The sequence below is a fragment of the Python bivittatus genome, unplaced genomic scaffold (assembly GCF_059951505.1).
Source record: "Python bivittatus isolate LINGU-HERP-01145 unplaced genomic scaffold, Pbiv_v1 ctg000060_np1212, whole genome shotgun sequence".
Lineage (NCBI taxonomy): Eukaryota > Metazoa > Chordata > Lepidosauria > Squamata > Pythonidae > Python > Python bivittatus.
Window position 1 is genome coordinate 8,498,515 of NW_028277044.1, and position 20,762 is coordinate 8,519,276.

Genomic DNA, 20,762 nt, shown 5'->3' on the forward strand with positions numbered 1-20,762 from the left:
AAGTATTACTATTTTTGTTCAGTCAGGTCAGAAGCTGGGCGCTAGCTCGGCAGCCAAATAAAATACATTCAGCACAATCTGTTCAGGTAAATGCTCCTCTGCACTTGAGACTAAAGGAAAACTGTATTGCTATAAACTGACCTTGATTACTTGACAAATTATATTTAATTTATTGTGCTAACCTTGGATAGCGTGCTACGTGTTTTCAACTGTTTAATCTCAGAAGTTGCAATTTTCATTTTCTACCATACAAGAAACCCATGTCTTTTTAAAATGGTATGTACATATATGGATCACCTAAAACCAAGAAAACATACTTCCTTTCTATGTAATTATTCTTATATAAAATTAAATCAATTAAATCAATTTTTTTAATCAGATGATTATCCTATTGGATTATAATCCGAGTTTAATCAACATCAATCAAATAAAACATGCTAATCTCATCATGCATGGAGAGGTAGGCATGATCAGACAAATTAATTACATGAAAATCCAATTTAACTTGTTTGTATTTATATGTGAAACAAAATCATTTGACTTCTGAATGAGAGAACTGAACAAAGCCTCTTTAAACAGGTCAGCAAAACAAGGCATAGAAGATGGTGGCACTGTTTCAGCACTGCTAAAAATACTTGGGTTGGTTATATAATCATGAGAAAGACAATACCTGTTGGTGCGGCTGCTTCTGCGGCAATGCTACAATAAGGTGGAGGGGAAGTATCCACTTCAGGTAAAGATGCCTCTGTTTGAATAGCTGGTGCAGTTTCCACAGAGGTGGATGGTTGTTCAGCTGATGATTCTGGAGGATCATCTTCATTATGAAGCTTTTAAGAAAAATAAATGGAACTGCTTACTCTAATGTAATCTATTAGAGCACTATGATGGAAGGCAAATAGTAAAACTATTAAAATTCAGTGACATATTATGCATTCCAATATGACATTGTGCCTGGTTAATCTCTACTAAAGTGTTTATAATACAGGTAAACAGGAGAGTAATACTTTATCTTTCAAGTACTCAAACATGTGTGTTTCTTCCTCTTGAGTTCTGTGTTGCTTTCATCTTGACTATGATGGAGATCAGAAGTGTTAAGAGTGACAGTTTTTCTCCCAGCCCTTCTCCATTCATTATGTTGGATGTTTTTCCTGACACTAATAAAGGTTTCAGCAATTGTACACTGGGTTGTTCCACAATTAAATAAAGAAAATATTTCAAAATGATTTCTCCAGTCAGAATCTGCCATTCTTCTTGCAACTGATTCCTGAATCTGATTACAGGTCACTAGAAGATGATTCCCTCTGAAAATACTATTGCTCAAATACTATTTGCCTTCCAGTAATTATGGTAGCAGTGGTATGAAAAAGAACAGTAGGCTGAAACTGTCTGAAAAACAGGTAACTTCTGTAGCTACCAAAGCAATGCAAAAAATAAGCCACACTAACTTGATTATTTTAACCTTTTTTTTTTTACTTCAGAGTTTCTTAAGTGTATCGGTGTCAGAAAGACTCCAAGTAAAGAGACAATAAAATTTTTAAAAAACCAACTATTTCATTATCTGTACCCTAACAACTCATCTGTACCCTAACCAGCATAGGTAACCAAGAACAGGCAAAAGTGTAAGCTGCTGCAGAAATTTTTTTAAAAAACACTTCATAGTCTAGCCTAGAGCCCCGAGATAAGAACATTAAGATACAACTCAAAATGGGCAATACAGAATTTCAGAATGTAAACAAGGAATTCATATGTTTGAGTGCTCCCTCATCTTTAGTGCACTTGATTACAAAGACAGAGAGAAGGATGCTCATGCAGTCAACACTATGATTATACCTATAATATTGAGAAACTCAGTATTTTTTATAAATGGCAATTTATCTTGCCATTTGGAAGACTCTGCAGTTGCAGTCTTGTAGCTTAAATGTATTATCCTTTAACCCTGGAATGATAAAAGAGAATTTGGCCTTTTTCTGTGTTACTCCCTTCAGCTATTTGCAAAGTTCAACCATATTTCCATTTGGTTTTCTCTTCTCAAGGCTAAGTGTGACTGGTTACCTTAATCCCTCCTCATGGGATATAATTTCTAGCCTCATCACACTGGTCAACAATAATTTTGTATCATGGATTATAACAGGTGTTCTAAGCAAGCTGCTTTATGCTGAATTCAAACATGAAATCAGATTTCTTTTTTCTACCAGACTGTTTTCTTGTGACTCCATCTTTGTTATTCTGTTCAATTAGTGACATCAGACTAGTATATTTTAACTATAGTAGCATAATTGTAACAATCACTGAGCAAAATCTAGTTATTTTGGTTCTCCAGCATAGATAACCTCAAGACAAAGGTAAAAGGCATGACAGCTAGAACAGAACTGCACACTCTGCAGGTCGAGTCATGTTTGGACATGTTTACACATGAGCCCAGCGCTGCCTGGAGAGCAGTTCTTTGTCAGTCTGGTGTCAGCCCTCACAGCATAAACAATTTAAATGTATATTCTCTGTATTCAAGTTAAATATTACATTGATTGTAATAGTATTGTGCATACCCACATACTATTAGTATGGCCACAAAATTCTGGAAATCATCCTGATACTTTGTGCTATTCGTGTGGTGAGTTAACATTTAAATCTCAGAAACAAAACTTCACTCACTTGTCAAAAAAATGCTATGAACTTTATTTTGGTTGTGAAGTAGATGACCAAGGTAAGAAATGGGGCCCATCACATCCCCATTAGACTTCCAACAGGATGCTTAAAGGGTTCACGCCATTTGGCGCTTGCCATTCCTATGGTTCGGAGAGAGCCAAAAGACTATTCATCAGATTGTTATTGTTATTTCTGCCTAACTAGCACAATGGTAATGAACTTAATGAACTCTTCATCTAAGAAGATGAACTAGTGTTTTGTAAACATGTTAGTTTGATGAAGCATTAAGTGAAGCTGAAATGGCTGCATGGCAATCATTCAAAAGCGTCTGCAAAAACATTTTTGAGAAATCATAAAAAAATGAAACTATAGCAAAATAGTGAGTGATCTCCTGAAGTTGTACCAAGCTATGGGATATAACATGTTACTCTTAGACTCTCACTTGGATTTTTTTCCATGACAGCCTTGGTGATGGGCACAGGGAGCAATTTCACCAGCACATTTGAAAAACATGGAAAAGTGGTATCAAGGCAGGTGGAGTCCCAGTATATTGGCTAACTACTGCTGGACCCTTAAGAAAGATATTCCTGAAATGAAATTCAGTAGAAAATCAAACAATGCTTCCATTTAAGTAACACCTTTGTGCTTTAATTAACTTGTAAATATAGGCTACTATCAAAGTAAAGCTGTATGTCACTCAGTCTAGCCTGATAGACAAATTCTGAAAACATATTCAAATTCAGCATAAAAATTATAAACCATTTTATGTGACACTTTTTTGGGTGGGTGGGGTAGAATCCCCAGTGTTACCATTCTCACTAATTTTTACAGAATCTGTTCAAAGCATCATGCTTCTCCCTAGCCCAATGAGTTGATACTATAGAGGCAAGAATCCAGGAACTTCTGATAAGCAATTTATTGCAGAAAAGAGACCACTATTAAAAACAAAAAAACTGCAATTGCTGAGAACCAATTTTAAGTTTTATTTATAATACCCAATGTTTGCATTTTTTGCATAACGCTTCCCCTGTCTGCACTATGCTAGGAGTTATTTTTCTTTGGACAGAGATATAATTTCCCTCTGTTCCTGGTTTTGGTAATAGCCTCAAAATTTAACCCAATATTCCTGCTATTTCCACTTCATCAAGTAAGACTTTCCTAATGGTTAATATTAAATTAAGAATAGACAATACTCTTGTTCCTGCTTTCATTCTGTGAAGAAAAGCTGTCAGCCAGACCAGAATTTATTGAAGGGATCATGTTTGGCAGATGTTGGATAATTAAAATATCACAACACTACTATTTAATATCTTCTTGAAAGATCTGCAAGCTGTTTTCAGAAAGCTTAATTCTTATCTTCTCCTAGGTTGGGTGACTGATGGCAGGATTATGGAAAGCATTCAGAAGAGATGCTGTTAGCTGCATTGCTTAGAAGGTTCAGCTGTTCCCACATGTGTCTATGTGCATAATAATTCTGCTTTGTGCTTTACATTTTTATGTACAATTTTCAACCCCACATCACTGATTATGCACATTTCCCTATATAAATTATGGTAATTTGCAGAATGCTATTTCTACAGCCACATCCAGGCATCCTGGAACTCAGATTGAAAGCGAGTGAGGGTGAAGATCCTAGAGAAGGTTCTAGTAGATTAGTGTACGTGTTTGCGATGAACATCCTATGAGCATGAATTTTAAGCCAATTTTCTTTGGCATAAAAATGCTTTAATAGGTGTAGCTACATCTATCCCCTTATTTCTTCCTTCATTCTACAAGTCTGAAGTCCTTACTACTGAATTTTCAACAAAGGATTGAATTTAAAACTCTTATGTACTATAAAATAAATACCGAACAAAGAGAATTCTTCACTATCCTAGACATACTGACATTCACAGAGAATTCTAAATAATGACGGACACATCCAGATGTGTTGTGACAGTGCTACATGTACTCTCTACTTTGTTCCTTTGTTCCATTCATCTCTGTTCCTCTTACTAGCATAACCAGGTAAACAACTGCTTAGTATAACGTGCAAACTGGGGGAGTAATGGAGGATTGAAGAGGGCTCTATTTTTGCAGAGCCAACAACCGTGGCAGTTAAGAGGACCAGAGAAAAGTCCAGCTCTTCAAAACCATCTCTGGACAAAGGAGATGACCGGATCACCCATAAGTATTCCTTACAGAGGCTCCCTGTGAAGAGATCACAATTTAGAGATCTCCAGCAGGTTGAGTGCTCTGGGAGTCATGGGAAACATTAAGCTGTAGTTTGGAGCCTCCAAAGAGCACTAGATTTCCTTTCACTTCTTCTTTTAATTATCATCGGAAATTACTTATTAGCAATTTACTTGGAAATTAAAAACTTCTGAAAGGCAAGTGCTGTACACTGGAAGAATTTCCTTCTATCCTGGGAGAAAGAAGACTTAAATAAGTTTAAAGATTAAAAAGAAAAAAGTTAACTTTTAGAAAACAGCGAAAGTGAGTTAAGAATACTGGCTGTGGACAGTTAAGGGGCAGATGGATTTAAAATAAGAGTTTTCTATGGACTGTTTTAAATTTTATAAAAGTACAGCAGATGGTTTTGGAATTAACTGTAAGAAAACTTATTGTAGGAAAGTTCTGGCTCTGAAAACAAACAAAACACAAGACTGGGATTTGAAGGTTAACTAGAGGGAACCAGAGAGCAATTAAAGGAAAAGATACTTCCTAACATAATGGAGGAACATTTTTTACTATGGAAGAATTTAAATCTATTTGGGAACAATGTGTTCAGGGTTTATTTTTAAAACTGGATCTAACAGAGGTTATAGAAGAAAAGATTCTACTGGATAAAACTGAAGCTGAGGATGATTTGAATATGGATTTTAAAAATGGACTGTAAAGAATTGCCAGACTATAAAAGAGATATGGAATATATGGAAAAAGATGTTGTGGATTTGAAAATGGACTTTAAAATATTTGACTACAAGAGTGACATGGAAAAAAAAATTGTAATGGATATACAAACTATGCTGGCTGATGTTTTAACAATTAAAAGGGATATCCTGATTATAAATCAGAAGAGTGACTTGGAGAGTTATCTTATTTTGGATCCACAGAAGGGAAGTACTAAATCTCTAAACTTGCTACTGAAAACAGGGAGAAAATGATACGAAATCACTATGTGGGACTTTATTTGAAGAAGCAACTGAAGACTAAGCCTCTTAAAAAGAAGAAAAAGAAGTTCAAAGTAGAGTTATTTGACCAGGGTTAAATTGTATAAATTTTGATTTTGGGTAATTATTGGATTTTTTTTTAAAAAAAATTAACCAGGACTGCAAGAAGATATAAATATTTTTTCATATGGGGATAAATCTTTTACCTCCTACTCGTTAGAGAAAGTTATGGGTTAGAATGTAAAAGGAACCTATTGGATCTAGTTTAAAATATGTTACTATTATTGATATTCTTTATACATATGGAGATAAATCTTTTATATCTTACTTATTAGAGAAAGTATTGTTAATGATGAGAAATGGGAAGAAGAGGATCTTTTTTTTAATTTCTGTAATATTAGAGAAGGTGTTAAGTTACTGTAAATGCTTATACTTGTTTGAAGGGAGAGGGAGTCATTTTTTATGTCTTTTTTTTTCTTTTTCTTTCTCTTGTTCTTTCTTTTTTTGTTTGTATATCTTTTCTAATTCTGTATTAGCTTTTAACTATGTAAAAGTATAATAAAAATATTATTTTAAAAAAGTATAATAAACCAAGGCTTTCATTTTAATGCTCCCAGGTAAACTAAGCTATAAGCCAGTAAAAAATCAGGGTTTTTTTCTTGGTTTACTCCTAAGCTTGGATTGCTTGGTTGTTTCAAATTATGATCACAGATTTAGCCTCAGATCATTACCAACTTTACTCACTTGTATACATAGGAAGAATAGGTAGATTGTATGCAGTCCATTTACAATGAACCAGAATTTGCCATTAATACAGGTTTATCATTATGTGCAAATGTAGCCATTACATCAAAACAAACAAACTCCTGAGTAGCAAATTATCTAAACAGTGCAAGGTAAAACACAATTTTGTACTAAAAATATTTAAACTGAAAACTTTTGCAGATAATTCATAATATGTACATAAGGTGGAAGAACAGCTGAAAAATGTTTTAAAAATGGAATATTTGAATGCATTCTAAGGATGAATATATTCCTCTGCTCATTATGCTTTAATTGATACTGCTTCCTAATAAAGAAAATACTGAAATATTGGCAAAATATTCCACATGTGCAATAAAAGGGTTATGCTTCTTCAGAGGAGAAAATTATTTCTCTGTTGTACTCTGTAGAAGCTCTATACAGTACTTTTAGATTTGTACTGGTGCTACAAATTAAAATGTATTATGTAGCTTTTCTACCCTTTCATTGATGTTGAGATAATAATTTATAAAATTTATATGTTGTCTGACTAAAAACAAGCAACAGTACAAAAAACACACAAAACAAAGGAACAGAGATGGCAGAGAAAACAAAACTGAATGGGAACAAGAAAAGGAAGAAAAGGGGTATCAATCACCCTCAACAAAGTCCTGGGCAAAGAGCCATGTCTTCGGGGCTCTCTGAAATACCAGTAAGGTGGGGGCTGTTCAAATCTTGGGGGGCTCATTCCAGAGGGCAGTGTGTTCCTGGGGTACTGATAGATGGGATTGTTTAATCAATGGAACCAGGAGGGTGACAACCCCGCCAGATCAAACTGGCCAGGCAAATACTATGGAAGACAGTTGGTCCCTCAAGTGAACAGGCCCTATGCCATGTAGGGCTATAGGTAGCAACCAGCACTCAGAACTTGGCAATCAGTAAAGCTCATGAAGCAGAGGTTTTACATGGGCATACTAAAGCATGCCCGTTACCTCCTGCGCTGCTGCATCCTGGTCCAGCTGAAGCTTCCAGGTGGTCTTCAGGGGCAGCCCCTTTAGAGTGCATTGCAGTAGTCAAGCCATGAGGTACCCAGCGCATGAGTGACTATCTGAAGGGCTTCCCAATCTAGGAAGGTAACAGATAATTCTAGTGAAGCCTTTACTAGCAGCTTACCATATTATTGTTAAATGATGTTAGACTGAAACTGGCACATAAATGTACAAAATCCGTAACCCCTGCCAATAATTAGACAGTTACCAATTCTCTCCACTCACAAAATTAGGTTATTGCTCACAGTTGCAATATTAAATAAAAACACATGATATTTTAACACTTTCCTAATAAAAGTCTTATGACAGGCAAGCAGAAGTCTACAAGGGTTTCTGCTATGATTAAGAGTGAAAAGAAACTTGACTCTAAAGCTTGCTATGGTATGTTTGCTTAAAAAAGATCTTAATTAGATATAAAACAAATTTAATGAAGTACAAAATAGATTTCACTTGACAGCAAGAGCTGATAGGGCAAATATTAAGCAGCTATACTACAGGGTGGGCAAGCTTTTTTGGCAGCTGGGGACCATATTAAATATATTTTGGAAGGGAAAGGGGGAAAATGGGCAGGGCCAGGTAACACACATAATGGGAGACTATTAATTTTTACCATTTGAAATGATCATTTTACATAACTAAGGAGCTGTTTCTAATCTCACATATTTTCCTTCTCTTTTCCTATGAAGTCCTCACAACATATGAGCTCAGATTTTGGTAATGGATCTGGGGAACTTCAAAACACATAGAATGAAAACAAACAAGATATAAATATCATGCAAAGTTTGCATTCTGGAATTCTTACCACGCGCTTTACCAGCAGTAGCCATAATACACATATCTGTGCAACAAATAACGTGTGTGTGTGTGCATGCATATGCATACCAGGGTAGCATAGGTTCGGCTGCATACATTCTACTCTGGGTAATTTGACTAGGAGAGAGAAAGGAGGGGAACTTAGAAAAGAGCAGTCAGCAACATGCTGAACTGCAGACCAACTGCCTCTCCTATAGGGATATACAGGGGCATTTTTCTTTCCTGGAACTGTTTCCCCTATAGCTCTCAGCCTGATCCAGGCTACTTTTAAACTCCATTTTCTTTTGCCAAATTGTCTGTCTACACAAAATTGTGTCCATTCTGTTATTTTCAGAGACTTATCCTGGTAAGGGGCAGACAGACAGATGGATTCTTGAACCCCTTTAAAACAGGTTCTTTCCAACATTCTATTGGGTTAGAAGAAAGAACCAGGGATGCTTAACCCATTCTACTTAGTTAACCAGTAACAAGCAAATGCAAAGTACCTCAAATTATGATCTTCTATTAAGATTACAGGTATCAATTATAGCAAACTGTAATGAAATGCAATACACATTTTTAAGAAGAATAAACACAGCAAATGAAACAATAATCTTTAAATAAGAGTTCCTTGCAATTAAATATATTGAATAAGACTAACTTACAGTAAAGTTGATTAGTAAGAGACAGGCAGAGAATAAAATAAAATTCAAAATAATGATTTTTTGTAACTTGGAATGGTCAGCATCCTTGCTAACAGCTTGCAATTAAAAATATTTAAGAAACAAAGAATTATTTTAAGTTCCTAAGTCAGAGGTTCTCAAATGGTAATTTGTGATCTGTGAAAACTTCTTCTAATGATCCTCAGGAAATATTGCAGAGCAGAAGAGTAAGAGTTACTGTATCAGTCCTGTACTTGATTTAGTTTTTCCTAATATGAGAAATCAAAGCTGCTTTGACCAGAATAATTTTGTCAAGCTTGTTAATAAGGCCTAAGATCTGTGATTTTCATGACATATTATTCTGCAATAACTAAGAGACAGGAATACTAAGAGCAGGACTTGCAACCCTAGCCAGAATAACCCAAACCTGTTGTATTTAAGTTCATCTTCAGGAGTACCACACCTCTCACCCCTGCTGTATAAAACAAAAACTGCTTGTAGTGGAATGGCTAAGCCCATAGATTGGATGGGTGGAGGTCTCAAACCTCCCCTCCCAAAAGCCGTCCGGATTTTCATAACCTTTGGAAGTTCCTTCTCCACCACCTATCTTCCAGGGCATGCCTTACTCTGTAACTTCCCCCAAACTCCAGAGTGTTTGAGAGGGATAGAATCCTGAGATGCCTTTCTGAAAATTAAAAGATGGGGAGGGAAGGGAAGAAAATTTCTATAACACAGCTTCCTAGCTGGGTAGGATGTGCATAGAGGATTCACCTCTTTCTTGGGAGATAGACGCTATTTCATGAGTGAAAAAAATCAGATCTTTTTTAATTAAAAAAAAAAGTAAAATATGAACTTCTCTTTAACTTTATAGAGTAAAATGCAAGTTGTCAACATTAGTAAAGGTAAATGAACACTCTTCCAATCAGGCAGCAACTTAAAAGAGAAGCCTTTGCTTTAAAAGGACCCAATTTTTTTCTTTATCTGGGAGAAGTAAGGACTGCAGTACCAAACTCTCTGAGTGCATGCCAAAGTGCATTTTTTTCTGAAGCTGTGAATTGTAGTTGAAATGAGGACATGTGTATTCTATGTCTCAGCTAGAATAGTCTTCTATAAACTCAAGTATTTAATGATTGATACTTTACAATGAAACATCTACTAGGTAACATTTAATTTTTTTAAAAAAGAAGTATTCTTCCATGAATGAAAAAAAAATCCTGCAAAGAACTTCAGCTAGTGTTTTAATATCATCCTCTTCCGTTACATTAGCATTAGTTTTTAAATGCAAGACCTACAGTAGAAAGCCGCTTGGATTATTCTAAACTTGAAGAAGCCTGTTAATTCAAACAGCACTATTTAGATTATACAGTTGACAAATTTTAGCATGTCTATTTTCAAATTTAGATTACTTTAGCAAGCTTTACATGGGATATCTTTGAATACTGTTTGGAAACTGAAGTTCATGGTGGTGGGAAAATGGACTGTCCTGATTGCTTTTTGGTGTGTGTGTGTGTGTGTGTGTGTGTATATATATTTATATTGGTGTTACACCAAGCTTGTCTCAGATGTAATTGCTCACTATGTTACACCAAGCTTGTCTCAGATGTAATTGCTAATTTATTTCCATATACATTTCAAGGTGCTGGTTCTACCCTGTATAGCAAAGATGAATCACTACAATTTCTCTAGAGTAATTTACATCTCCCAGCATCCTCACCAAACATGACCAATGGACAGAGATGCTGGAGGTATAATTTTGTAATTTTTTATGTCCCATATGGTTTTTACGTTATTTTTATTTAATTATTTCTACTCTTTTTCAAAAAAATGGTTTCTCTTCCATTGCTGATTTTGTTGAATGTTTTCTGCTTTTTAAAGTGCTTTGGTTTTATATTTAATGTCATTTGGCAATTCGATTCTGAACAAAATCTGACTCAGAAGTACTGTAAAAAGTAAATAAAAACAACACATTGCTTGAATAACTAACCAGCTGTCTCAAACCCTCCTTACTTTGTGTACCGATATTCTACAAAGTATCTAGAACGTTATAATAAAAGGAAAAGGCAACACAGATTACCGTCTGCACCATTTGACAATTATTGCTGTAGCCATAGAAACCAATCAAAGCTTCAAAAATATAGCTGATAGGAAGGAACTTAGCCTTCTGGGAAGCCTGGCAAAACAAGGCCTTTGCTTCTTTCTCATAGCAACTTAATCCACTATTTAAGATTAAAATGTTTGCTTATAAACCTAAGGAAAATTTAATGGAAGTCTGGTCGATGATGGTACATTTAAAGAACTCACTGGGTTACAAGAACATATACAATTAGAACATAGAATAAGCATGAACCAAATAAAACTTTAAATAAAGAAAATGGATATAAAGTGTACCAAACTGGATATTTTAGGAACAAGTGAATTTAGGTGGGCTAGAATAAATCACATAATCTCAAATGATAAGATGAACTATCCAAGGTATGAGTATGAAGGAACAGAGTTACAATGACACTTAAAAAAACTGTTAAATATGTACTTGATTAAAATTCAATAAACAGGATATCTACTGGAAATAAAGGATGTCCATTAAATGTCAAATTAGGCAACTATAATTGCCAGTCATGGATCCAAGAGAAGACAATATTGACAATTTCTGTGGAAAATTACAATAGGTGATACATACAACAACAGGAGACTGGAATGCAAGAGTTGGAGAAATGGAAGATCTTAGAATGGCAGGACTATTTGGATTAGTAGTGCCAAGGATACATTAGTACAGTCATGTGTAGAAAGTTCTTGTGTCTTACCAACACCTAATTCAACCTACAAAAAATGCAGACTGTATCAAAATAATCAATGAGATAGTACTAAGTGTACTATCAGCACACTTCCAGGCACACACTCTGAAAGTTAGTGAAGTATTCCTATCAAAAAGGCAGGTTACATTTAGAAAATTAAGGAAAGCAGGAGAGCCAGCATGATATCAAAATGTCAAAGATGAAAAGATTCAAGTGACTTTCAGAATAAGTTATTATCACAGGAAGAGAAAGAGCAAGGATGAAAGCCTTAAGCTACATTGACATGAGACAAGCAAACATACACCTCCAATATCAAGCAAGAAAGGGCAAGAAAAGATTTCTATCACAGGTATCTTCAAATGGAGGAATATAACCAGATGAAGAAAATGAAAACTATTTTAAATAAGGTCAGAGTAATCTCAGGATTCACAGCTAGGTAGAATCTGAACGGTTATCACAGATGACATCCATGCCCACATCAGAAGATTGGTTGGTGAAGATGACAGAACTACCAGAGATGGCAAAATTTATTTTTTCATTAAAGATCAATAACTACATTTATTAGTGCCTGGAAACTCCTTATGGACTTTTTGCAGAAAAAGAGAGAAAAATGAACTTGTGATTTATGGGTTTGAAGACTGGAAAGGGTTGTTTATGGAAAGAAGGAAATTATGATGTAACCTTAGAGAGGGTAAAATATAAATGTATCTATAACCACTGTCAAGAAGATTGGAAGTCAGTTCTTTAGAATATTTCTTTTCTATTTCTTGTTCTATATTTCTTTTTTACATTACTTTTCTTTATTCTTCTTTAATTCAAAATTTGTACTGTTTTTAATTCTGTTGAAAAACCTCTTCAATAAAAATTATTTAAAAACACAAAAAACAGATGACATCTAATGGAGGCAAATTAGATTCTAAGAAGATAGAAAGATTATTTGTTTATTAAAGATTATTATTTACAAACAGGATTACAGAAGGACTAAAATATCTGTACAAAGGTAATATATTCAGGAAGTTAACTCTAATAAAAAGGGAGGTACTACCAAACCACCGCACTAATTGCTCATACAGACAAAGTTTTGCTTAAGATATTACAAAAAGTAGTGCCATACATGTAGACAGAAATGCCAAAATGAAAGGGCAACTTTCTGTGTTAGTTGTAAGTGAAGAAGATTTAAAAGAGCTGGTAAAAAGTGAAATGGAAAGAAAAAAGCCAGGGTAATGGTAAATACAAAGATAGTGTCAACCTGCATGCTTTACTGAACCTGGAGTGGACAATGAAGTGAAAGAGATCAGTAGTGATATGATGCAAGAAGATGCCGGACTGGAAAAAATAACATTTTGCAAGACTGAGAGAAGTTGAAATCATTAAGTCAATCAGATGGATGGGATCAAATAAATTACTGGAAGACCCTGGATAAATTACAAGTTATTACTGTACTAAGGGCAAGTCAAGACGGTGAGCATTTGTGCACACAGTCACCAGGAGTCAACTGAATTAGATACATAACCTACCTCAAACAGATGCATCAAAATAACTTCCAAGGAAAAAAAGGATCAGAGGAATATATTAATCCTTTTGAAGACCTCCTTAGTGTATACCCCATAAACACAATCTCCCAATTAGCCTGCATAATCTTAAAAAAGAATTACTGATTACTGTTATCCATATACGTCCAATATCTAAACATTAATATAATTATAAAACCAATTCCAATACTTCTTAAATGGATATAAGCAAGTAATTAAAATTTGTGAAGAGGTTTGTGGAGTATTTATATTAATAAATCCTAATCCCTTACAATCTTCAATTGTCCTCATTCTTCCTGTCTGTGCCAGACCTGAACAATAGAATACCACAATCTTTGGCTTTGATAAACTTTTTCAAATTTATCTGAATCTGTTTATAGTATATTTGTTAGACATCTGTAAGTTTTACCACGTAAACACTAGTTTTATCATAGATGTAAAAAAAAAATTCAAATTGTTTTCTCTAAAATATTTAAACATGCAACCACCTTATGAATTAAATATTGTTCTTTGTGTTATATAACATATTCATCTATTTTATTTATATCTATAGTATTTATTTATATCCCTAAATAAAAGCCTAGAATCATGAACCAGTCCTGCAGGAATCAGAGTGTCCCAGTATGGAAAAGCAGTAGATACAGGTGGGGGAACAATACACAATACACAATCAGCCAGAGGTTAGTGTAACTGAATATATACCCTTCAATTTTTACTGTTTTTGTATTAAAGGTGTGAGGCAAGCAAACCATTAGGCCACAATCTCAAATTTAGGTAGCTACTCATTTTTAAATATGAAAATATTCAACTCATGTTTGACTTTTGCCTTATTTTGTTTGCATGTCTCATCATTTTTATTTTTTATCACAACTAATGGCGTCAAACGTTGCACGGACCTTGGATCTCTGTGGATCTCTGAGGATCTCCGAGTACAGAAATATACAAAATGCATGTACAGCATCAAATGTTTAGAAATACATAATTTCCTTACAGGGGGACAGAAGTATTTTCAGTTTTCATATCTTTGGTTTGTAGGGGAGTATTTTGCCCATGTAAAGGTGTTTTGTGAAACACCTCTTCCGAATGCTTTGCATAGCTATAGTAATTCGTAACCATTCATATCCACTGCATAGAATGATATGTAGTAACGTAAGACAGTTTAAATATACTGATTATGTTAAACCAGAGTTTTTTAAATAAACTCAGAAATCTGATTTTGTATGCAGGCCTGGACATCTCTTCCTCATGATAACTGCTGAAATCTCGTAAGATTTTTAATGTTATACCATAATATCATGAGACCTTATACAAGAACACAAATATTTTTAGATTCTAACCATTTTAATGTTTATGTAAATGGAGCTATAATCATTGATCACAATAAAGACTGTCTTGTAAACACTACAATAATATGATATGGACATCCTGGTCCCAGTTGGTATGGTGTTGTTAACTGATACCATAAACTATAAGTTACAAACGTAATCTGCCTGGTACAATACTCTAATTTGCTTAGTTTGGGCTTCAGAGTCTTATATGAACCGAGTTGGTAATCACTTTGCTTTCTTATCATGACAGCGCTCAGCCAAAGAGAAATAGAAATTTGGGGTAAAGCTTATACAAATTCTTAATATAGCAGTAAGAATAAATTTGTTGGTAGCACAATATCGACCAATCATTCACAAATACCTTTTATCCAGTACAAGATGGAAGCAGTGGAAGTCTTATTTACATTCACTCAAAGCCCTGTGTGCAGTATGTCCTCAATTTGAAATTTGTGAGAGAGAAGTTAAGTGAGTCAAAGCGTTTTCCTCTTATAATAGACTGAACATTCCAGATATATGACATTCTTAATGGAAGACTTTAGAAGATGTGATTATGTTGGGTTGTGAAAGCCAACATGAGATTCAAAGTCAGGTATATGCACCATGAGAGGAACAGTCTTCCAACATGTACTGGGTAAAAAGTATTTGTGAATGCTTAGGACAGATCTTGGGAACAGAACTCGTTCTTAAACTGGGGCTACTTTAAATGCTCCTTCCTGTTTTTAAGGTAACCAGCTGAACATTCCATATATATATGACTTTTAACGGTAGACTTCAGAAGATTTCATTATGTTGTGTGGTGAAAGTTAATATGGGATTCAAAATCATGTATAATACTGTATAAGTAATATTGTGTAATTAATTCGAACCACTGCGTATTTAACTTGAATCTTGCTACAATAGGCTCCATTCTTAACTATGGTAGTCCGTAAACCAGGCGTTCTTAACCTGGGGACTACCTGTAAGTGTTAATCTGTTTGGAGTTCTTTTAACTTAAAATAAAGCTGCAGACTGAACAGGACTTAAAATGGCTTGACAATTTTATTAAGGGTCAGTCCAATCAGTACTGTGCATAAGCTGATCCTACAGGAAAGATTTAGATGATCTTACTGTAGATTTTGTTAAATGAAATATTAACAAATGCACTTTTATCTTCCAAGCTATGTAGAGCCATGTCCCATTTGAATAAAACATTTTTCTTTACAATTAACCTTTTCTGTGTACTGTGCATGAGCCATAGGATTTTAAACCATGTCAGCATATCATCAACATATCTAGTTTATTTTCAGTGAACTATAACCCAAGATAAGCAAATGAAATGGAAATATGACATATAAAATGAGACATGGAGAAATTTTCAAACTTCCTTTCCCTACTTCCTATTGAAATTAGGAATTATAAACCATTATTTAGGGGAGTTGATTTTAGGCCCCTACGGAAGCATTACAAGGTCAGTTTGGGGAAAAAATGAGTACTGAACTCCTTTTCTTTCTACCCAAAAAGCAAAAAGGACTAAGGTGTTCACTTTCAGGTTTCCTCAATAATTAAAAACTAGTCATCTGATAAAGCAAATTAAAAAATACTATATATTTCTTAGCATGTTCTATCAGTATCCCATCCCCCTTTCCTTTTCCTTTTCTTTTTCTTTTTTTCTTTTTGGGGGGAAGCACCTGTGATGTAACTATAATTGTCCCAGATGAATCAGGAAATTACCACCTACATATTCCCAGCAAAAACAAATATTATCTGTTCACAGCAGCAGTTCATTGGGGATGAAAAAATGTATTTAAACAAGCACTGAAATGTATTCTTTCTATTTATAAAATAGAAATATGATGTTCAGGTTCCAAATCTATATAAACAGAGGACCTACTTTAAGCATGTTAAATTACACACATGTACTGTTCAATATGTGTAAACAGTAAATGTATTACATTTCACACATACTGATATATATATATCATGTACTCTCATTGTCCCAGACCTTGTATATATATACATATATACACACATAAGTGAAAGTTTAAAAGAATGAAACTTATAAAGAAAGTGTCAGCAAGCACTTATATGGTACCAGTTCTATGCATTAAAGAACTTACATTTTATTACTAAGCATGATAGACTATCGTTGGATTCAAACACTGTCCTAAAAATAATTTGGTTTGATTCTGGCTTAGCACAATATGTGAATTATAGTTTAGCATAATCAAACTCCTATGGCTTGTTCAGCAAACCATACCTAATATATGAACATTGCCACAAAGTGAACCAGCAAATACACATTGCTAAGAATTAAATGGACCTCATGGCTTGTAGTTTCAAGAGTAAGACTAATAAAACATAGTAATTTACTTTGTTCAGGAAAGGGGGGGGGGATCCAACCCAAACCCATACTTCTTTGCAGTCCAGGATACAACTTTTGTGGTAAGCATTTATGCTACTTTACAGATTTTTCTCAAGAAAAAAAAAAGTAAAGAAAAAAAATACTTCTGTTCCTTAAGGAGTTTAGCTGGAATCTTATACAATATAAATTATTTATGGACATTCTTCTCCACTATAGAATGCTCCTTCAAATACTGAAATGCCAAAATCCTAACTAGCACTGGGCTACCTGGACCTTTTTAAGAGGACAGAAAAATACTATACATCTGTGGACTTGTTTTGAGTTACCAAATAATGTAGGCCAGGGGATGTTCCTTGAAACAGAGAACATTCACAAGGCTCAAGTTGCAGTTGATGGTCAATATATCAGCCACATATTGTTGAAATACATTGTATTCATCAAACTTTCAAATTAAAATAAACCACCTCATACTTTTCTCATAAAGCTATTTAGCTGTGATTCTACAACAAGAAATAGAAGTATTGATGCTGGTCATCTCAGAGAGTCACCACTTGCTGGATTCTCTCATTTTTCCTTCAACTCAGAACAGGCTTCCACACTAAGGATTTATGAAAACCAGATACTGCCAGCAAAACAACTGCACAAATACTCCATAAAACTCACGAAATTAATCAACTGATTATTATCCAAACCTAACTCCGCAGGAGCTGATAATAGGTGTGCCTGCGTGGCACTTTTTTTTTTTTTTTAAGATTGTATGTCACTGACCCATCAATTAGCAACACAAGTAGGTTTGCACAACATCCCAGGCTAGATCACGGGTAGTTAATAGACGGTTCACCGGGTTCAGCGACAATGCGAACGTATCGGGCAGTCCTACGCAAATTCACCCCGTTCAGCGGCAATTGCTCGGAAGCAAGCGGACGGGAGCTGTAATTAACTACCGTCCCGTGTAATTGAAAGGGAAGGGCCGAAAGCAAAGCAGAGCACAGGCGTAAGAAGCCTAAGGCGGGGCGGGGGGATCCTAGAGCCCGCGCCGCAGTTTTTGACGCTCGCGGGGGGCTGGGAAGGAAGGAAGGAAGGAGACCCACCCCGCGCTGAGTCCTCTCCCTCGACCGACGAACAAAGCAGGGCCTTTGCGCCCGGCGCTGCTCGCGCTCCGGGGGCGAGCGGCGCTTCGCCAGCAGGCCTCGGCCGCGCAGAGCCCGCGCCCCGGCCAACCGCCCGCCCTCGGCCCACCTCTACCCCGGGGAGAGTCGCTCACCACTTGGTACCGACTAACAGGCTGCTGCTGATGGTCCATCTCGGCAGCAGTGGCCGAGTCCGGCCTGGCAGCCTCGGCGCTCCCCTTCAGCTCCGGGCCTGCTGCGCTCCTCCCGTCCGGGTCTGTCTCTTTCTCCTGCTTCCTCGCTCCTGCTGTCCGGCTAGCTCCTCCCCTCGGCGGCCGCCTCCTCCGAGTCCTGGGCGCTCGCTTCCAGCGGCCGGGCGGGAGAGCGGCGGCGCGACTCGGCCGGCGAGCTGCGGGGCGCGGCGGGGGTGGGGTGCGCGGCGGGCTGGCCGGCCGCACATCAGCGGCGAGGGCGCAGGTGAAAGTTCAGAACGGTCGGCGGTGGGTTGAGGCGCCTCCCGCTCAGCAGCTGAGGGGGGGGGGCTTCTTTTCTTTCTCCTCCTCTTCCTTTACAGCCCTGGCCTCGTCTCCAAGCTGAGCAGAAGGCCGCGTACAATCCTGGAAAAGAGGAGGTGCAGGGGACGATCCCACTCCAGACTCTGGAGCAGGGAAAGAGTTTTAATGCTGCCCTAAGTAGGTCTCCGTACGTAGCATTAGCTACAGTAGGCGGCCTTGGCTGGGCAGTTAGTTCTGGTTAGGCGGTTGGAAGGGATTCCTCCAATACTAGGGCTAAGGAAGAGGTTGGGAAATTGAAAAACCATCCAAGAAGTAAACCACTTCTGTATTGCTGTGAAGTAAACTGCTTGGATATGTCTCTCTAGTCACCAAAAGTTGAGCTGATTTGTAGGATATTTTAATTATAAGTGAAATACACAAACTCAACTCATTGCTAGCTATTGAAGTAAACAAAACCAAGATTATGTATTGTCGAAGGCTTTCACAGCCGGCATACGATGGCTGGTGTGGGTCTTCCGGACTGTGTGGCCTTGTTCTGGAAGTTTTGTTTCCTAACATTTTGCCAGCATCTGTGACCGGCATCTTCAGAGTGCAGGAGCATAGACAGGAGCAGTTCTCTCTGTGCCCAGGATGATGTGACCCTTTTGTGGGTATTTATAGAGATCTGAAGGGAACCCTGCCTAACCCCCAGGAAGATACATACATATTCTTACACCAAAACAAGCAGCCACTCATTAACCCAACCCCCCCCCGCCCCTCCAACCCCTCCAATCGCCCCTCCCCCCTTCAGATCTCTATAAATACCCACAAAAGGGTCACATCATCCTGGGCACAGAGAGAACTGCTCCTACACTCTGAAGATGCCAGTCACAGATGCTGGCAAAACGTTAGGAAACAAAACTTCCAGAACATGGCCACATAGCCCGGAAGACCCACACCAGCCAAAACCAAGATTAAATGGCCCAATCCCCTTTTTAAAAAGTCTTGAAATCCAAATAATTGAATCCTACAAGTTGTTGGACTTCGGAACAAATTAAAAACAGCAACACCTGATTCAAATCAGACTGGGTGTTAGGGCATAAGGTGTGGTTTGCTAACCATGATTCATGGAGTAAAGCACAACTGGGTAGGTTTGCTCAACTTGCTAAACCAAAACAAGGGAAGCTGCATGCATTTATGTGAGATGTTGACACTACAGGTTAACTTAATCAGCTTCCCCAAACCAATTTTCCATATGGTTCAAGTGAACCATTGGCTAACTGTAAGGGTTAGGGGTCATGAACACAAGAAACTAAAATGTGGTTGGATAGTATGTGGCTCAGTGTGGCTGCAAATATAGTCACTAGCCCTGCACAACCTATTTAACTGGACATGTGATCTGGCAGGCAGGGAAAGTTAGTTTTCTTGGAAGGCATTCCAACTACCTTTGTGATTGTCATTGGGGGGAGGCAGTTGATAATTTGAAGGGGGGGAAATTACTTCTGGCCCTTTTTTGTCACCCATCCACAGATAGGTGAAGGATGAACAAGAAGAATATTCTACAAATAGCATGGTTATGGTTTGGGTTCAGAAAGAGCATTCATCTTATTTCAACCATCATTTCTGGGTTTGGATGACACTACAAGATACCCACAAGGTAAATTACTCAACGCTTAACCTTGAAAACCCAGTCCTAGATCAAGGATAATTTTTGTTTCTGAATTTGCATGACATGCTGGCTCTTTAAATGACATTTGTTTTAGAATGTACAGGTTGCCTGAGTCCCAATGACTCCGGATAGTTTACAATTAAAAAGTAAGAAAAATACTAACTCCCCCTCCCAAAAGAAAGAATAAGCAGCCCAAAGACAAATGTACAAACAGAAACACCCCATCCAATAGGGGCTCAACCATCACTCTGAACCAAATCTTAGGAGGGTTTGTGTGTGCGTTTGTGTGTGTACCTTTGAGTCAGTATTGATTCTTGGCGACTGCCTGAATAAGTCCCTGCAGTTTTCTTGGCAAGGTTTCAGAAGTGGTTTGCCACTGCCTCCTTCCTAGGGCTGAGAGGTACCGGCCCAAGGTCACCCAACTGGCTTTGTGCCTAAAGTGGAACTAGAACTCAGTT

General features: G+C 36.9%; 1 protein-coding gene across 2 annotated transcripts in view; it reads right to left on the reverse strand.

Moving 5' to 3' along the window:
• Positions 1-18,652, reverse strand: part of NDFIP2 (Nedd4 family interacting protein 2) — a 43,446-nt gene extending 24,794 nt beyond the window's left edge. The window contains exons 1-2 of one of the 2 annotated variants that reach the window (XM_088136466.1): positions 18,297-18,652; positions 671-827 (exon numbers count right to left, since the gene is read on the reverse strand). In XM_088136466.1, coding sequence (XP_087992592.1) covers positions 671-827; positions 18,297-18,335 — 196 coding nt within the window. In that variant the 5' untranslated portion in view covers positions 18,336-18,652. The remainder of the gene's footprint in view (positions 1-670; positions 828-18,296) is intronic. The other variant, XM_088136467.1, reaches the window with a different exon arrangement.
• Between the last annotated feature and the right edge of the window lie 2,110 nt (positions 18,653-20,762).